Source organism: Pocillopora verrucosa, chromosome 12 (assembly GCF_036669915.1).
Source record: "Pocillopora verrucosa isolate sample1 chromosome 12, ASM3666991v2, whole genome shotgun sequence".
Classification (NCBI taxonomy): Eukaryota; Metazoa; Cnidaria; class Anthozoa; order Scleractinia; family Pocilloporidae; genus Pocillopora; species Pocillopora verrucosa.
In genome coordinates, this window is record NC_089323.1 from 2869021 (window position 1) to 2888810 (window position 19790).

At 39.0% G+C, this 19790-nt stretch overlaps 2 protein-coding genes and 2 pseudogenes across 4 annotated transcripts in view; 2 read left to right on the forward strand and 2 right to left on the reverse strand.

Moving 5' to 3' along the window:
- Nucleotides 1-19790, reverse strand: part of LOC131787460 (DNA-directed RNA polymerases I, II, and III subunit RPABC2-like) — a 135802-nt gene that overhangs the window by 5843 nt on the left and 110169 nt on the right. The window lies entirely within an intron of this gene.
- Nucleotides 49-3431, forward strand: LOC136277520 (RNA 3'-terminal phosphate cyclase-like protein; annotated as a pseudogene).
- Nucleotides 1853-18960, reverse strand: LOC131790869 (uncharacterized). 3 transcript variants are annotated; one of them, XR_010715925.1, is made up of 5 exons: nt 18841-18960; nt 14045-14845; nt 6780-13516; nt 5095-5151; nt 1853-2551 (listed from the first exon to the last, which is right to left on the reverse strand). XR_010715925.1 is itself a non-coding variant. In XM_066159822.1 (3 exons), exons 2-3 carry the CDS (start codon nt 14799-14801, stop codon nt 7176-7178), a joined length of 7098 nt encoding a protein of 2365 aa, XP_066015919.1. In that variant the 5' UTR covers nt 14802-14845; nt 18841-18960; the 3' UTR covers nt 5225-7175. The 3 variants fall into 3 exon arrangements, 1 of the variants encoding a protein (XP_066015919.1); XR_010715926.1 differs by having other exon boundaries at nt 18837-18954; XM_066159822.1 differs by lacking the exons at nt 1853-2551; nt 5095-5151 and having other exon boundaries at nt 5225-13516.
- Nucleotides 2790-4847, forward strand: LOC136277326 (RNA 3'-terminal phosphate cyclase-like protein; annotated as a pseudogene).

Below are 19790 nucleotides of genomic sequence, written 5' to 3' on the forward strand. Positions count from 1 at the left end.
CAGCAGCGTCACCCAGAGGAAAAGAGTACGTCATATATTATGACAGGAAAGGTCATCCACGTGCATTTTTCAACATGGCTGCAGATTTGATTTACGAAGGTTCTTATTTTTTCCGACAAAGACTTGTTTTGGCGACGCATAGCGGTAAATCAGTGAAAAGAAAAAACATAAGAGCTTTTGAAGACGATCCTGGGCTGGAAGGTGCGTCCATTATCGAACTGATTATAGAAATCACAGCCTTTTCAGCTACTGACTTCAGCTATACATAAAATAAGGTTTGTCTTTTGCCGTCTAATTTGAGAATTTTTGCTGTCTGTGTAACCCTTTAAAGATTTTGAAGCAAGTTTTATACGGCTCCTGGACAAGGTAACAAACGGATCACGAATAGAAATTAATGAAACAGGTAAGTCTTCAGATCATCTATCAGCAAATTGTTTTTATTTGTTTATAAGATTTTAAGTAATGATAGCACTGCCCGGCCAGGCAATGTCAATTATAGAGACCCTATGAGGGGTTATCGGGATAGGGAATATTTGGCTAAAAGATTATAGGGATATGGGATACTCCAGAAAAATCTAATGGGATATTTAAAATCGATATTCTGGGATATAAACTTCAATTGCAGGGATATAAACGACAGGAATTAAAGGGATACAGGATATTTAGGCCAAACATTAGTACTATAGGGGACACTTGGACCCCTTCCCCTCCCTCCATCCTGATGGGGCCTCATCATAAAAGCTATCTTATCCTTATGTTTGGTTATTTTGTTTCCTTTTCCAAAGGTACAATGCAGTTTTATAGACCTGGCCTGTTCACCAGAGGAACCATTGAACATGACTGTAATCCTTAAAGATCTATTGGTTATTACCTTGAAGCTGTGGTGCTGCTGGCACTATTTTGTAAGAAACCTATCAGACCTACTCTGAAAGAAATAACAAATGACAGACATGATCCAACAGTAAGCCAGAAATATTTTATCATAATTGTTTCTTGCAAGGAATTAACCCTTTCAGCCCTAAGAGTGATGAGCTTCTAACTTCTCCTTACATTAACACTGCTGTATCATTCATGAAGATCATGAGAACATTGGAAATGATCACCAACATAAGAAGCTTTGATTTGTTACTCAAATTCTTCTTGTCAGCACCAAAGGAAATGTGTAGAGAATCAAAGAGTATGGCAAATATTAATACTGATGTAAGGTTATAAAGGGCTAAATACACTAAAGACCAAATCTGTGTAATTCAAATTTTGTGTTGATTTTTCTCTGTTTCTCTCTGTCTTGTAAAAACTCTTATTTCATATCCAATATCATTTTTCTTCCCTGTATAAGAAGCATCAAACTTCCAGTTTTATATTTCAGTTTTTTTTTTAATAAAAAAAACCACATGTAAATCAACCTAAAAATTTATGTTTTTCTATATCACCATATTGAAATTTAGTGGGAAACACTTACCAGTAAGTACAAAGAATGTAGGTTGACTTAAAATTCCTTTTTTCTTCAAGTGAAGTGGAAAATTGAAAAAAAAGTTGCATAGTATTTTGATGAAAACAAAAATGCCAGATTTTTAAAATGGAATTTGTAAACAAATATGACTTAATGGGGCAGACAAAAACAAGACTGAAAATGAGTGTGTCTAAGGGTGCATAATTAGATCACTTTTGAGAAATGTGTTTTTCTTAGAATTTAATGATTGCTGTATGATGTTATTTTAGGTTGATATCATTAAAACAGTTACTCTGCCTCTGGTAAAGAAGTTTGTGGTGGTTGATGAAGGCCTAGTTATAAAGGTATCATTAGCTGGTATTTATGGATTTAATTATCATTATTATTAATGATTTTCCAAGTAGGATCTCAACACATGCAAAAGATTGAGTCATGCAGTAATTGTAATGTCAGTGAACTTAGCTGGAAAGAAAGTTAAATAATATGACTCAGCTGCCCCTTTCAACATGATTGAATATATCTCTACTCCATGAAGTAGTAATTTAAGTTATGTAATCAACAAGATCACCATAATAGCTAGGCAATTCTAATTCTGTACATTTAAATATTAAAGCAGAGAGGAGAGGGGTACATCTAGATACCTCATATAGTGCCCCTTAATTTAGGATAAACCAGACTTAACTAAAATGGCTTAGATCAAAGAGGAAGACAGAAGATGAAGTACATGAATAATTAGTATTGAGTTAGATAGTACTGTGAAAGTGCTTTTTTCTGTTTAGTAGAGGAAAGAGGACTGCAATAGATCATTCTTACTAAACACTACAGGGGCCATATTTTTTTACCAAAACAATTGAATTGTGGCAAAGTTGATGTCCAAGACAATCCCATTGGATTTGAACTCCTTTCCTTTACATCAATTTCTTTAATTTGTTGCAATTTATTTACATAGCTGTTCAAAACATGATGAAATATATGTATTATCATTTCATTGACTTTTTTTGTCACAGATTGTGAAAAGGGGAGCACCTCCAGAGGGGGGAGGGGAGGTGGTATTCTCTTGTCCTGTGAGGAGAAACTTGCGGCCATTACAATTCACAGATCCTGGTAAGATAAAAAGAATAAGAGGCCTTGCGTATCCTTTACTTTTCCCCTTGGTATAAGTGTTATAACTATATTACAGGGACTGCAAGATCAAAGTGCTTGCTAGTTATTTTTCATGTAATTCGTATGGACTCCTTTCATTCTTTATATTTTTTCATACCTCCTTGTTAGTGTTTTTTGTTAAATTTGTTAGCATTTTTCTTTGTCAGGCACACCTTTTCTCATATTTCGATACTGCATGTTATTTCACAGTGCTCCTGTATTTAAAGCCAATTTCTTTTATGCATCATCACTTTTTAAGTCAGTTTACCAAAAGTTGCTCTTGGTGCAGTTCTCTTAAATAATAGTATTGCTGCTGTCTAAATAAAAAATATTTCGAGTTGTTGAGATAACGTTTTTGCTGTTACAGAGACCATTGCACATAGACCACTAATAGAGTGGTTGATGCAGTGTGTGATGTATTGAACCCAGTTTGTGTCTGATATCTACATTTATACAGATCACTGCAAAGGAGGTCAATCTGGAAAGTATGTCATTTTACAACAAACATTTAACTTTTTTACTAGGGAATCAGGATGTTTCACCACTATTCATGCAGTAAATATCCATAGTAAGACAAAAAATTATCTTTCTATATTTCCTTACTGAGCTTAAAGCTCACCATCTTTCCTCCATTTACAAAATGTGATGCTATCAACATTGCTGATCCTACAAGTTTGCAGGAAACATGTCATATATGAAATTGGTAATGGGCCTTGCTCCCCATAGGGTCTCTGTGGCTCAGTGTTAGAGTATCTCTTAAAACCAGCGATACAATGTGTTCTCTTGTCATAAGAATGGTACACCATTAGTCATCAGATTAATGATAATCATGATTAAAAATGTCCTCCTCCAGGTCACCAGGGTTTGGGATCTCATTAGTTGCAGAATCAACTACTGGTGCCATGCTAAGTGTTCAGACATCATCTACCCCAGTAGGGGAGGGTCAGGCAGTTGTCCCTGAGGATCTTGGCAAACAGGCAGCTGAAATGTTACTTGAAGAAATTTACAGGGTAATTGCAATCTTTTTTTTCATAGTGAAGAAAATTTCAATTTGGTGTTGATATTAGTGCAGGATTGCTTTGGTTCACCTTTACTATACTTCACTCTGATTGGTGTAGAAAAATCACACTGGTTTCTCAACTATTCTGATTAAAAGGAGAGGTTTTCCTGTGCTTTGGGCAGTTTGGGTGTTTAAACTTCAATCCCTCATTGGCTCCTGATATGTTCCTTCACTCTGATTGGCTGCTGTGATTGCTTTATTTTGGAATTATGACACCCAATCAAAATGCACTTCATTAAGAACTCTTAGCTGATGATCATGCTTACACTCTTACTAGCTTTTAAAACAATGATTTAAAATGCAGCTGTATACTCTGAAATGAAACACACCACCATTCTTTATCTTTCTCCTTTGATAGGGAGGCTGTGTTGACTCTCACCATCAGAGTGTTGTTCTCCTTTACACGATTCTGGGACAAAGGGATGTTTCTAAAATTCTCACTGGTCCACTGACTCCATATACGTAAGTATTTGATAATGTCTCTTAATGAAAAAACTAATTAAATTCACTCAAACTTCTGTTTGCTGGAGTTATGATCTGATGTGTGTTGTTTGGAAAGATGTTTTTAACTGCTTGACGTCAGGAGGGAGAAGGAAGAGAAACAGAGAGAGTGAGAAAGAAAGAGGGAAGAGGCACTGTGACGTAGAAAGGAAGAGAGGAAGGAGTTGGAAGGAAGGTTTATTATCAATGTTATTGTTTTCTTTCTATTCTGCAACTTTTTAAAATTTTTGCAATACTATCATCAACTCTTTTACAGCATTCAATTTTTGAGGCAGCTGAAGGAATTTTTTGGAGTGATGTTCAAAATACAAGCACAACAGAGTGATGATGACAACAGTGTAGCAGGAGGAGAGAGTAAAATCTTGCTATCTTGTGTAGGGGCTGGATACACGAACATCAACAAGACTATGATGTAGAAAACTAACAGTAGAGGGGTCAGAGATATTGAGACCTTGATTCTGCAACTAAGAGACTTTTGTCTGTGCATTGCTGTAACTGTTAGTCTGTTCAAGATCTTTGGAATGCCCAATACCTCAAAGCTTTTGTGCTAGTGTCCATTTCAGATAACGGAACTCGCTTGTAAAGAAAAAATATTCCCACATCTTTTATGTCCTTAACCTTAGGTGCATGTTCTAAAACTTTAAATGAGAAAAAAATGTTACGTGTTGAGACAGGGTCTGAGGGGTGGGGACTTTTTTTTTTTTTTTTTCATATTTTAAAGCCAATGTAAACTTGTCTTTAACTCAAATAAACTCAGATTAACCCTTTAACTCCCAAGATCTGTTTGTTAATTCTCCCCTCTATCTGCTTCCCCTTTTTACTTTTAACTTAGTTACAAGAATTTGGTGTTAGATCAAGACAACTGACTCTACCTGATAACTTTGAATATTCTCATTACCTGTTTGTTGGATAATGTATGGATATTATAGGGAGAACTTACGTGTTAATCACTTCTGGGAGTTAAGGAGTTAGGCATGAAGTGTTTTTGATGAAGTTTCTGCAATAAAACATTGAGATAAAGTTAAAAATCTTTTATTTTAGTCGTAAAAACTGTAAGACTAAATGGTTCATTCAAGGTTACACAACACCATTTAATTTTATGCAAATCCATGTCACTTTCCTTCCTCCAGGGACTGGGGTTTACTCTCATACAGAAAAGGAAGGGGTCTCTCGACTGGGTTTTATCTTTAAAGGGAGTAAATAACTAGAGAAACTGTGGTGCTGCGTCGGTGCAGGAGTATAACAAGATCATTTGGTTTTTATCAACTGAGTTGTTCATGTGAATTGGCCACCGTAAAGAGATTTTAAGCTGAAGTTTCTATCATTTGTCACTCTGACAAACAATATAAATTTTCAAATGTCTTTTTTATCCTCATTGTGGAGGAATGATTGACATGCTTTCGACTAATACGCAGGACCCAAAAAAAAGCTGCGCTTTTCAGTAATTACACTTAAAGTCATTAAGTGCACGCCGCGTAGATTAACACGCAGCTGAGGTAGAGTTGCCCAGATATGTTTGTGCTACTCTGACTCACTGCTCTATCTGCGTGCTTTTCCACGAAGACTTAAACTCATTTGCAAGGAATGCCAAAAAGATTAGTGCCGACAAAAAGTCTCGTAAGGAAAATTGTGTTACTACAAGAGTATATTAGCCCTGAGCCGTGTCTCAGTGTTTTTCCCCGAAGAGTTCGTTCCTTACGTCAAAGAACACGTTAATGGAACTGAAGTAATGACGAGAAGTCGCCTGAGGCATGTTGTGTTTCTCCGAGAGTCTTTGCTGTGTCTGAGTGTTTTCCCCAAATGTCAAGAGCACGCTGAAAAGACTGAATTACTGACAAAAAGAGCTAAAGAGAAATTGCCGAAAGCATGTGTTATGTGTTACTCCGAGATCAACGTAACTCTGAACTGAGTCTGGGTGTTCTTCCGCGAAAAGTTTAACTCATGTCAAGAGCACGCTGCTAGGACTGAAGTGCTGACGAGAAGTCGCCTGAGGCATGTTGAGTTACTCCAAGGCTAAAGTAACTTTGAGCTGTGTCTAGGTGTTCTTCCCCGAATAGTTTAATGTTAAACGATAAAAATAGATCTGTCTTATCTGAAAAAATCTAAGGGTTTCCTTATCTTGGTGTTGGGAAAATTAATGTAAATAATGTATTACCATAGGCCATTCAGTAAAAAGTTATAATAAGCAAGTTGATCATTTCCTATTCTTTCAGGTGGTTTTCTTAGCCTTTGGCGGTCCCATCTTACAGGTAGAATGTTGGTCATCTTTTCTTACTGTGGTCGGAAATTTGACTTGAAAACATATGTTTCTACGTAACCTACAAATTGTGGTTAAATATTGGGATATCTCCATTATGTTGGGAAAATATGTTCAATTACGAAGAAAATGACCCTATGAAAACTGATCTCGTACAGGAATTTCCTGGAAATAACCCCTCTCATATTTTTAATTCCTTTGACATTCTTGTTTTTAGGTTAACTCCATGTTGAATTCCCGACCAAGAAAATATTTCTAAAATTTTGATTTAGCACGTTCGACACCTCTGTTATTTTTAAAGGTGGTTAAAGGTGTAAACAACTAATACTTTTCATCCTCCGCACTGAATTTATAGTTAGGTAACTTACACAAACAGCAGTTAGCCCTTTCAGAAGCAGTACCTTCGGCACACCCTTTCTTCTCCGTATTTTCTGTTTATTCTGTGATGTAACAGTCTTCGAAGGCTATTTTCTCTCTAGTTCCGTCAGTAAGTTCATTCATTCCGTCAGTAAGTTCATTATAATTTTCATATCGTCAATCTTTTTTCTGTCTTGCCCAACCTTGACCGTAAGAGTAAGAAATTTAAGGTAGAAAATAATTTTGTAAAGTGTAAACATCTCGAAAGTACATACTTAGCATGCAGCAACCGTTTCTCGTAACTTAACGTGATTCGCTAAGTGAGAAATGATGACGATGCATGAAGATTGACAACTTAGCAAGTGTCACCTTTATATGCTGGTAACTAGCATTTCACTCAGTCTGAGCTAGTTCCAAAAGCAGTAAGTTAAGTAATAGAAAAGAAATAAACAAAGTATCAACTTTAGAAATACTGTTGCAAAAATTCTTCGAACATTAACTCTTATGTCAAGGGCACGCTGGAAGGACTGAAGTGCTGACGAGTAATTGCCTAAAGCATGCTGTGTTACTCCAAGGTTAAAGTAGCTTTGAGTTGTGTCTGGGTGTTCTTCCCCAAAAAGTTTAACTCTTATGTCAAGAGCACGTTGTTTGGACTGAAGTGCTGACAAAAAGTCGCCTAAGGCATGCTGAGTTACTCCAAGGTTAAAGTAGCTCTGAGCGGTGTCTGGGTGTTCTTCCCCAAAGAGTTTAACTCTTATTTCAAGAGCACGCAGTTCGGACTGCAGTGCTGACTTGTAATTGCCTAAAGCATGTTGTGTTACTCCAAGGTTAAAGTAACTTTCAGCTGTGTCTGGGTGTTCTTGCCCGAAGAGTTTAACTCTTATGTCAAGAGCACGCTGTTGGGACTGAAGTGCTGACGAGAAGTCGCCTGAGGCATGTTGTGTTACTCCAAGGCTAAAGTAACTTTGAGCTGTGTCTGAGTGTTCTTCCCCGAATAGTTTAACTCTTATTTCAAGAGCATGCTTTTTGGACTGAAGTGCTGTCATGAAATTTCCTAAAGCATGTTGAGTTACTCCTATGGAAAAGTAACAAGCAGCTGTGTCTGGGTGTTCTTCCCTGAAGAGTTTAGCTGTTATGTCAAGAGCACGCTGTTTGGACTGAAGTGCTGACAAAAACTCGCCTAAGGTATGTTGAGTTACTCCAAGGTTAAAGTAACTCTGAGCTGTGTCCAGGTGTTCTTCCCCAAAGAGTTTAACTCTTATGTCAAGAGCACGCTGTTCGGACTGAAGTGCTGACGAGAAGTCGCCTGAGGCATGTTGAGTTGATCCAATGTTAGAGTAACTTTGAGCTGTGTCTGGGTGTTCTTTCCCAAAATGTTTAACTCTTATGTCAAGAGCACGCTGTTTGGACTGAAGTGCTGACAAAAAGTCGCCTAAGGCATGTTGCGTTACTCCAAGGTTAAAGTAACTCTGAGCTGTGTCTGGGTGTTCTTCTCCGAAGAGTTTAACTCTTATTTCAAGAGCACGCTTTTTGGACTGAAGTGCTGACGTGTAGTTGCCTAAAGCATGTTGTGTTACCCCGAGTTTAAGGTAACTTTCAGCTGTGTCTGGATGTTCTTCCCCGAAAAGTTTAACTCTTATGTCGAGAGCACGCTGTTCGGACTGAATTGCTGACAAAAAGTCGCCTGAGGCATGTTGAGTTACTCCGAGGTTAAGGTAACTTTCAGCTGTGTCTGGGTGTTCTTCCCCGAAGAGTTTAACTGTTATGTCAAAAGCACGCTCTTCGGACTGAAGTGCTGATGAGAAGTCGCCAGAGGCATGTTGAGTTGATCCAATGTTAGAGTAACTTTGAGCTGTGTCTGGGTGTTCTTCCCCAAAAAGTTTAACTCTTATGTCAAGAGCACGCTGTTTGGACTGAAGTGCTGACGTGAAATTGCCTAAAGCATGTTGTGTTACTCCGATGGAAAAGTAACACTTAGCTATATCTGGGTGTTCTTCCCCGAAAAGTTTAACTCTTGTGTCAAGAGCACGCTGATGGGACTGAAGCGCTGACGAGTAATTGCCTAAAGACTCTTGTGTTACTCCTATGGAAAAGTAACAAGCAGCTGTGTCTGGGTGTTCTTCCCCGAAGTGTTTAACTCTTGTGTCAAGAGCACGTTGAAGGGACTGAAGTGCTAACGAGAAATTGCCTAAGGCATGTTGTGTTACTCCTATAGAAAAGTAGCACTCAGCTGTGTCTGGGTGTTCCTCCCCAAAAATTTTAACTGTTGTCTCAAGAGCACGCTGCTCGGACTGAAGTGCTGACAAGAAGTCACCTGAGGCATATTGTATTACCCCCAGATTATGGTAACTTTGAGTTGTGTCTGGGTGTTCTTCCCCAAAAAGTTTCACTCTTATGTCAAGAGCACGTTGTTCGGACTGCAGTGCTGACAAAAAGTCGCCCAAGGCATGTTGAGTTGCTCCAAGGCTAAAGTAACTCTGAGCTGTGTCTGGGTGTTCTTCCCCAAAAAGTTTAACTCTTATGTCAAGAGCACGTCGTTTGGACTGAAGTGCTGACAAAAAGTCGCCTAAGGCATGTTGAGTTGCTCCAAGGTTGAAGTAACTCTGAGCTGTGTCTAGGTGTTCTTCCCCGAACAGTTTAATTCTTATTTCAAGAGCACGTTGTTCGGACTGAAGTGCTGACGAGTAATTCCCTAAAGCTTGTTGTGTTACTCCGAGGTTAAAGTAACTTTCAGCTGTGTCTGGGTGTTCTTCTCCGAAGAGTTTAACTCTTATGTCAAGAGCACGCTGTTCGGACTGAAGTGCTGACGAGAAGTCGCCTGAGGCATGTTGAGTTGATCCAATGTTAGAGTAACTTTGAGCTGTGTCTGGGTGTTCTTCCCCAAAAAGTTTAACTCTTATGTCAAGAGCACGTTGTTTGGACTGAAGTGCTGACGAGTAATTCCCTAAAGCATGTTCAGTTACTCCAAGGTTAAAGTAACTCTGAGCTGTGTCTGTGTGTTCTTTCCCGAACAGTTTAACTCTTATGTCAAGAGCACGCTGTTCCGACTGAAGTGCTGACAAAAAGTCGCCTGAGGCATGTTGCGTTACTCCGAGATTAAAGTAACTATGAGCTGTGTCTTGGTGTTCTTCACCGAAGAGTTTAACTCTTATGTCAAGAGCACGCTGTTCGGACTGAAGTGCTGACAAAAAGTCACCTGAGGCATGTTGCGTAACTCCAAGATTAAGGTAACTATGAGCTGTGTCTTGGTGTTCTTCACCGAAGACTTTAACTCTTATGTCAAGAGCACGCTGTTTGGACTGAAGTGCTGACAAAAAGTCGCCTGAGGCATGTTGTGTTAATCCAATGGAAAAGTAGCACTCAGCTGTGTCTTGGTGTTCTTCCCCAAAGAGTTTAACTCTTGTGTCAAGAGCACGCTGATGGGACTGAAGTGCTGACAAGAAATTGCCTAAAGACTGTTGTGTTACTCCAATGGAAAAGTAACAAGCAGCTGTGTCTGGGTGTTGTTCCCCGAAGAGTTTAGCTCTTATGTCAAGAGCACGCTGTTTAGACTGAAGTGCCGACAAAAATTCACCTGAGGCATGTTGTGTTAGTCCGAGACTAAGGTAACTATGAGCTGTGTCTTGGTGTTCTTCCCCGAAGAGTTTAACTCTTATGTCAAGAGCACGCTGTTTGGACTGAAGTGCCGACAAAAAGTCGCCTGAGGCATGTTGCGTTACTCCGACATTAAGGTAACTATGAGCTGTGTCTTGGTGTTCTTCCCCGAAGAGTTTAACTCTTATGTCAAGAGCACGCTGTTTGGACTGAAGTGCCGACAAAAAGTCACCTAAGGCATGTTGTGTTACTCCAATGGAAAAGTAGCACTCAGCTGTGTCTTGGTGTTCTTCCCCGAAGAGTTTAACTCTTATGTCAAGAGCACGCTGATAGGACTGAAGTGCTGACGAGAAATCGCCTAAAGACTGTTGTGTTACTCCCATGAAAAAGTAACAAGCAGCTGTGTCTGGGTGTTGTTCCCCGAAGAGTTTAGCTCTTATGTCAAGAGCACGCTGTTTGGACTGAAGTGCTGACAAAAAGTCACCTGAGGCATGTTGCGTTACTCCGAGATTAAGGTAACTATGAGCTGTGTCCTGGTGTTCTTCCCCGAAGAGTTTAAGTCTTATGTCAAGAGCACGCTGTTTGGACTGAAGTGCTGACAAAAAGTCACCTGAGGCATGTTGCGTTACCCCGAGATTAAGGTAACTATGAGCTGTGTCTTGGTGTTCTTCCCCGAAGAGTTTAACTCTTATGTCAAGAGCACGCTGTTCGGACTGAATTGCTGACAAAAAGTCACCTGAGGCATGTTGCGTTACTCCGAGATTAAGGTAACTATGAGCTATGTCTTGGTGTTCTTCCCCGAAGAGTTTAACTCTTATGTCAAGAGCACGCTTTTTGGACTGAAGTGCTGACAAAAAGTCACCTGAGGCATGTTGCGTTACTCCGAGAGAAAAGTAAGTCTTAGCTGTGTCAGGGTGTTTTTCCCCAAACAGTCCTATTGCGACGTCTAGAGCACGTTGAAAGGACTGAATGGCTCCAGAATAGTTTTGCATGTGTTGAAGCGCGTGGCCATGGTCCAAATAGCTTCTTAATAATCCTTCCTGATGCAAATTTAAATCAAGAATCTGGTTGGGTTTATCTATATCTTCTGGGATAACTTTCTCACTTTGGTTTAGGATCATTTTATGATAACTGATCCAAGTGTCGCACAACTTTGATGCTTCCTCGGGATTATTGAGTACATTTTTAAGTGTCCCATTGACGTTGCGCTGGAAGGTCCATAAACCAATGGAATGTGGGAGGATCTGTTTTTCTGTTTGATTTGACATCTTTAGCACAGATTTACTTATTGCTTGCTTTGTCTCATTATCAGAGAACATTTCTGTTGCTTTGCTAAGAACGGAAATCACTTCTAATCTAAGTGGTTGAGTGGTTGTAACATCTGATTTCGGGATATCTGTCTGGATCATTCTCAATTCTTTGTTATTCAATGGAGGAATAACAAGAAGACTGGTATCTCCTAATGCTCTGCATTCATGTAAGGCTTTGGTGTAAAGCTCAAGGGAAGTTTCTTTCTTTTCCTTGAAAAGAAGGTAAGTAACAAGAATTTGCATTGCAGTTACTCTGAGAATTCGCTTTTCGGGGCTGTCACCTATCAAGCAAAGAGCTTTTTGTAAGTTCTGAGCTCCTTCGTCTATTTTCCCTAAAACTAGTTGACAGATGCCTCTATAACACAGAATTTTTCTCTTATCATCTGCCGACAAAGAAAGGCCTTCGGCTTTAGAGAGCAGCGTCATCGATCTTCCATGTATCCCCCAAGTCACTTCGCCGAATGCCAAGGACACCAGTAACTGACTGTAGAACACACTCTTTCCAAACGCCTGAGCTTTTTTGGTCGCGTGATCGTAAATTTTGTCAATGATTTTTCCCTCGCACCAGAAAAGGGAATCTAGAAAAACTTCTGCTTTTGTCAGGACACTAAATGCAACGTCACAAGTCTCAAGATCGGAGCAGCTCTCCAGAAGACTCTGAATAATATTCTGCTTCTCCTCATAGAAATCAACGAATGCTTGCATGGATTGTCCTGTCAAAAACTGTTGATTTAGCTTCTCGAAAAGAGAGACATAAAATGCAGACAAACGTGCTTTGGAGTTCAGCATGGTTTCTTTCATTTCATCTTGACCTCTTTCTCTTGCAAACGAGAGGACCAACTTATGCATAGAAAATGACTCAGCTTTGGAGCTAGAGTCGAGGAAGGATTTTCTCCGAAGCCTATGCAAGATTTTCTTGGCCTCCAGAGTTGTTTTTATACCCATAACAGCTGTTGCAACCGAGTGGTGAAAATCTCCAGAAAGAACACTAAGTGATACCAGCGCTTCTTTCTCTGATATAGAGAGTCTCTGAAAAGAGGATTCAAATAGGAGCTTCAATCGCAGATTGCTTGGATAATCTGGATTGTCCAACAGCTCGAAAATGTTACTTTCTATAAATTCCTCGAAGCCATCTAAAAATTGACTAAGCTGAGCATTATCTTCAGTAAAGGAGGAACACAACAGTTTCATGGCCAAAGGTACGAACCCGCAGATTTTCGAAATTTTCGAACAGTCAGACGCTGTTGCTTCTGGAAGTAGTCCGCCGACCAACGTTTGAGCGAAAGACTCGTGTAATGGCCCTATTCTTACTGCTTGATGGCCTTCAAAATGCACATTTATATATTCAAGAGATTCCCTTGTGGTAAGAAGAAATGTTAAATTTTTGAATTGACTAAGAATGTCTTCCAGAAGGTTTATGAAATCCTCCTTCACATTCGGTGCTCCACTTTCGAGTAATTCATCGGCATTGTCAAGAATCATCACAAAGTCATCCGAAATTTCGCCTAGAAAGAGGGAAAGTTCATCTTCTATGGACATCCGCTGAGGCATTTGATCTTTTGTGGAGTGTCTTCTAAAGAAGCTCAGAAGCTTCGTGGTCAGATCTGCTTTTGAAAGAAGCCCTCGCATCGAGAAGAAGTATACAGGAAGTCCCCCAGTTTGGAGTTGATGTCCAACTTCAGTTGCCACAGAAGTTTTACCAAAACCAGGCGAGCCCCATATCGACACGATCCGGGAACTTGTGGGAATTAAATGACGGCTGATGTCTTCACACTCTTTCTGACGGCCAACGAAGTGTGGAACCTTTGAAGGAAGGTTTGATGGTGGAAGGAATGGCTTTGAATCTTAAAAGAAACAAATTGATGCATTTATAAAAGAGCTCATGTCGTTAGTTTGAAGAGCAAATAAAAATAATGATCATGAAAAACGGTACATTTTACAGTAACATGAAAAATGTAGAAAATCAAGTCTTATGGATACAGCTTTTAATCATAATGTTCTTGCTTTTTCCGTGAAGTTGTAATCTTAAAATCCCACAAGAGTCGCCATGCCGGTAAATAAAGTGGGTGTGGTTTACTTCTTGCACAAATTGTTTTGAAATAAAAGATAACAGACTGTTCAATGTGGTACTCTGATTACAGAAGAAATTCAACTCAAGGAGGAAGAAAGGATTTCCAAGACATGTGCAAAGCATTTTTGCGAAAACTCGAGGTTACCCCGTTAAGATATTACTACTAAAGTACAGAGTAAGAATGCTGTTGTCTTTTTTGTCCATCCTTGCCAAAGTTGTGCTTCTAAGACTCTGCCGCAATCCATCTTAAAATTTTTGTTTTCAATCTTAAAATCCTGTAAAGCTTTTTATTACTTTATACCTGTTTGATCTTGATGCATGTTAAGTTTCAAAGCGAGGTCATCAACTTTTTCCTCTATAGCATTCCCCTGTGCTACTAATTTGTCGAAATCTGATCTCACTTCTTCGAGACACTCGATATATGATTTGGTCTCCTGTCTAAGACTTTCCTCCAATTTGCGAACTTCTTTCGTGGGAAAGTCAGACTCTGTCAATCCACCGATGACATCAATGGGATCTGTCACGATACGAAGAGCTTTGAATGCTTCTTTAGCGAGCTGCACGAATTGGTCAAAGGTTGGTTTATCAATCTCTGACTTGTCTGAGTGACAAAGCCAGTTTCGTAAAAGTCGAAGCTGATCAATCGCGAGAGCAAACGTTTCCGCTGTATTTCCACTTGAACTCACAACAGATGGATGGAATTTTCCAAGAGGTACTTTATGGTGCTTTACGTACAGTTTACCAAGTGTCTTGTAATGACCTTTGCTATCTGGCATAGCGAAGGACTTTGCATAGATGGTAGCCTGGAACAGGGCGGTACAATCCCATTCTTCATAGGAGATGTGTGTAGGAACTTCGGTTTTTCCACCTTCTTCAGCGAGAAACAAATTTCTTACTACCATTGAGTCATCCCACAGTTGATACCCGGGACGATGTCCAAACATGTTGTCCCACATGGATTTGAACGTCTGACGCAAAGCAATGGCGAACTCATTGAGGACAATGGAGGCAAATTTGAAATAATTCAGCTGCTCGTTTGTGAAAGGCTGTAGAGCCATGCTCGGCGTTAGCTCAGGAGATAGCTGTCCTCGACCAAAAATTCCTTTTTAAAAGGAAAAAAGGTTCTTTCGTCATGTAGTTCTCATTTAAATAAACACTTAATCGCACATGCACACTGGCTCTATTACTTGAGCATGACGGCATGGATACGAAAATTGGCTACACATCTAAATTAACTTGAAGCAAATTGAAAACTCGTCTCTTTATATTAAAATATAGATGTACGCTTTGAATCTGCTTTCTTTTGGGATGCAAAGTCCCAGCACTTTGTAATTAAAACTGAAATATTTCCTTCTCGAGGTTCAAATGTTGTATCTCAAAATGGGGAAACCGAGAAATCGAAGACTGACGCCATAAGATGAATGTGATTAAAGTCCTTCAAAAACTCACTTCAATAAGCTTGGTATAGCGTTTTTCCCAAACCCCCAACTCCACTTTATACAGAGTTTTCTTTGCCAGGGAACAGTTTGAATTAACTTCACGTCTGATATGATACTTTCACGGTAATTTGCTTTACATGGTTATGAAATTTCAAACTCTTTTAACTCGCCAAAGACTCAATATTTTCTGTTGTAACTTCCTATAAGATATCCTTAATGAATGGGATTACGAACTTGCATCGCATGAACATGAAGCACGAAGAAACAAATTTTTGTGCATTTGATGATAACAGGAAGTGGTAGGCTACAAAAGATTGCATTTTATTTATACTAGAAGCGGCTTAAAAGTTTAACATGCTTAGTACGTAAGATGATAACTGTCAAGCGTCAAATCTTGTTACTGAGAGCAGTGATCAGGAATTGAGTGTTGTTCCAAGTCTAACAAAGTTTAGAGTTTCTTAGACCTTCATCGATATTGTCTGTTGTTGTTTTATTTCGTTAATACACCTTATGCCGTTCATTACGAGAATATACGCATTAAGCGAACAATTGCGTAAATGAAAAGTATAGAGGGGAAATTGAAAAAAACTGTTACTCACCTACCCCGAAATTCAAGTTAGAGCGAGAAGTATCATGATGGCAGACGCACAAACTGATTATCTAATTGATTATTGGACGAACTGCGAGAACACAACTCAGTAGGCTTTATGAACTTTAATACAACTCAGTATTTATCTGGAGACTGGTTGTGTTATGACTTGTTATTCATACCACACGGAAATTTTAGACCCTTAAGATGCTAAATGCCCAGGCAATAAAGAGTTCATTGTTCTCGAGAAATGTGGCGTGATGTTTACAGGTCAAATACACCTTAACAAGGAAAATTTCCCTTTTGATCTGCATAATACACTCAGAATTGTTCAATTTCCGTTTTGAAATAGACATGGCCACCCTGAACAATGCTTTTCAAAACCAGCGATTGAGAAGGAACGACATTTTTTTCATCCATATCGCTCACCTAAAACTAACATTTTCTTGTTTGAAAGATGCTGAAAAAACATATTAGACAACTCAAAAACACGCCTGCTCTTCAAAATTCCCTGACTTAGTCTAGCCAGATATAACAGTTACTTTCCTTAATCTTACGACTACAGCAGACAATTGAAAGCCTGGTTTAAATATAATCTGAAAAGGTCTGTGGCCATCTGTGACTGATAGCATAGAACGGATTCCTTTTTTAGAGTACTTTTCCACATAATCCACTTTTCAACGCGTTTGTATCGGTCTTAAGTTTTCTTGTATTGAATTTGATGAAATTTGGTGAAACTTGCCAATCACTGTGCAGCGAGAAAGAAAACAACTGCTATCAAGAAGTACATGCAGTGAAAAATAAAAATTTGGAGGCTGTTACAGAGGAACAGCTGCAGGTAGAACCCAGATCCATTGTGCAGCATCCAGGAGTAGGAGAAATGTGACACAAACCTGGTGTCCAACCATTAGGTTCTCTTTTTGTTCGAACAAATGCAATCCGCTGTCGCCGCACACTTTCATTAGCTGGAAACTGGTGAGGGCTAACTCCTTCTGCATTTGCATTGTTATAAGCATCACTCCACAGCGCTTACCTGGTCTTCGTTTTCTTCGCTTGAAATCCTGTTGTTTTCCGTTCTTTTTATAAAATTTCAATGCGGCTAAGAGTGGTAAAGTTTTGAATAACTTGAGCGTGAATACACGTATAAATTGTTTTCATTAATTTCAGGTCGTAATTTGAGAAACATTACATGCTTGTTATTTTGTGTCGCACGATTTGTCACTGTGTCGGTTCGGTTTTTTAGCCAAGACACTGCGTTTTACATTGTTGATGCTAGGCAGTCTCATAATATGTGTCTTAATGGTTTCCTCTCTCGGGCTGTCGGCTCGTTTTATTAACGATAAACGAGCGTGAGTAATTTACTGTTCACTCAACTGACAGTGGTACATTTTTATTGCGAGTAACCTTTGAAACCTTGCAGACAAGATTTATTTCATCATGTTTCCGGTCGCAAATGAGAAGCAACACTCGAGTATGGCGCTCACAACAAGGCGTTTCTTGTAATGTCGATTCACAGCATGTTTCTGTTATTATTCACTTCCACAGAAAGTCATACTTAGGGACACGTATGTGCTATACATGCTGTTCAATGTTAGTTGCAACCGTCTCTGAAAAAGTCTCAGTTAGAGACGAAACGAGTTGGAAAAATAAACAAAAAGTTACAAGAGCAAGAAGCCTCTCTTTGTGCTGTTCACAAGTCTCCTTTAAAAAAAGATAAATAAAGACTCAATCTTGTACATTTCCGGAACGTAGAAGAAGAGTTTCGTTCACGACACCAGATCAAAACCTCCCGAAATTCGTGACAACAATTATGTCACGCTCACTCTCGAACCGATGGGCTGGAGGTCACAGTGACATACATGCTTTTCGGCTTGGACTAAAAAATGTTTCTTAAAGAAACAGACGCAATAATGTTCATGAGAAAAAAAATAATATAATTTTTTTGACCGTTGCTTGGCATGGCACATGGCATGCAATTTATCTGTGGTTCTGAATACAGATACGCGATTCGTCACGTTTCGATAATTCAACCTTTTTAGAGAAAAGTATTTTATTCCTTACTTTGTATTTCAGTCTATTAATGGTGGCTTGTACCAGAATAAAAGAAAAGTTTTTTTCCCTGCTCGGTAGCGGCTTGACGGCGAGTGCGAAGTTGTTACTTTCAGGTCTTAACATGACCCTTTCCACTGCCTTACACATGTGTGACGTATCATATCACGCGACCCAGATCGAAACGTTTTCAAAATGGCCGTCGATTAAGCGTCAAAAAAAATTTCTAGAAAATTTGGTTTTGCACAACATATCGTTTATTTAATTGCTCATTTAGGATTTTTAATCTAAGAGGAATGTATAAGGACAAAAAAAGGAGGGGGGGGGAATTCGCCGTCAGTTACCCATTAAAGTGTTTATGACACCAATTTTTTTTTTGCATTTTTAATTGATAACTGCATTTACAGTTAGAAATAATCTGCCTTAGCGCCTAGCGAGTTTTCCTTGACCATTTTTTTGCTCACTGAAAGTACAATTTTGTTCGATTGGTTTCTTCGTGGAATTTTTCTAGCGGCCAGAAGTCTTTCACGAAGCGAATGAACTTAACGAAAAATAGGGTTTTAATTGAAAATAAATACTTGCCTATTAAATACAAAATCCGCTTAATTGTTCGTACAAGCGCTTTAATGATTGTCCTATTCACACTAATGCCGTCCAGGAATGCTGTTGAATTGCAGATAGTGTGGTAAAAATAGTAATGAATGGTTTCTGCACCATAATGTTTGTATACTGTCTTTACTGGCATTCAAGATGGCGTTGATGACTTGAAGGTTAGCGGAAATTAAAGTATATTTTTCTCTTTTGTTGACGATTAACGCATAAGAATGTCCAAAATTGTTATTGAATGTTGATCAAAATGAAAAAAATCGTTATGGAATCTGATTTACGCGCAAATGATCGTTTTTTGTCGCTGATGAATGTAACTTTACGCAATTGTTCGCCTTTTCACGCAAATGAATGCGTATTTTCTCACAATAAACAACAAAAGGTGTAGTAGGAAAAAAAATGTTACTCACCTACCTCGAAATTCAAGTTAGAGCGAGAAATATCATGATGGCAGACACACAAACTTATTATCTCATTGATTAGTGGATGAACCGCGAAACTGCAACTCGAAATTTATCCGTAGACTGGTTGACGTGTTATGACTTGTTATTCTCACCACAAATTTTAAACCCGTAATAAATGCCTATGCAATGAAGAGTTCATTGTTCTCGAGAAATGTGGCGTGAAATTTAAAAGTCAAACGCACTTAAGCAAGGGAAATTTCCCTTTTAATCTGGACAATACACTTAGTATTGTTCAATTTCCGTTTTGAAGTAAACATTGGCACCCTGAACAATACTCTTCTAAACACGCGATAGAGTAGGAACGTCTTCTTTTTCGTCCATAGCGCTCACCTAACGCTTACTTCTGTTTGCTTGAAAGATGCTAAAGAAACAGACTAGACAACTTGAAAATTCCCTGATTTAGTCGTGACGAAAATAACCGATTACTTTCCTTAATCTTACATCTAGAGCAGACAATTAAAAGCCTAGTTTAAATATAATCTGAAAAAATGTGTTGCCATCCGTGACTGATAGCAGTCACGGCTGGCAACACATTTTTTTGTGGATTGGTTATTATTCTTAAAAGTAAGAAGTGATATGGCAACTAAAAATAACCGAGTGCAAATGATAGGAATCATGAACTGTACCCCACTCTTCGTCCTCTTTTATGCAAGCAATTATTATTCTTGACGCTCCACTTTTTTTTGGTGCGTGGGAGTCACATATCTTACATCTGTACTACATTAGTAATAACTAACATTTGATTACCTCAACTCCCTGTAAGCACTGCTGTGTAGCCAAATCCCTCCGCGCCTCGCGCGTTTCTGGTTCGACCCACGCTCGGCTCGCGCTCGCTAGAAAAGCACAGAGGATATCTTTAGCTTAAACTGATGAGGTCACAAGGTCTTGGTTTTTTCTTCT

Excerpts from the sequence above, each read along its gene's own strand:
- LOC131790869 (XM_066159822.1), bottom strand. The coding sequence starts at position 14,801 with ATGGCTCTACAGCCTTTCACAAACGAGCAGCTGAATTATTTCAAATTT. Across the intron at positions 13,517-14,044 it reads CATGCATCAAGATCAAACAG|ATTCAAAGCCATTCCTTCCA; the intron begins GTATAAAGTAAT and ends GTTTCTTTTAAG.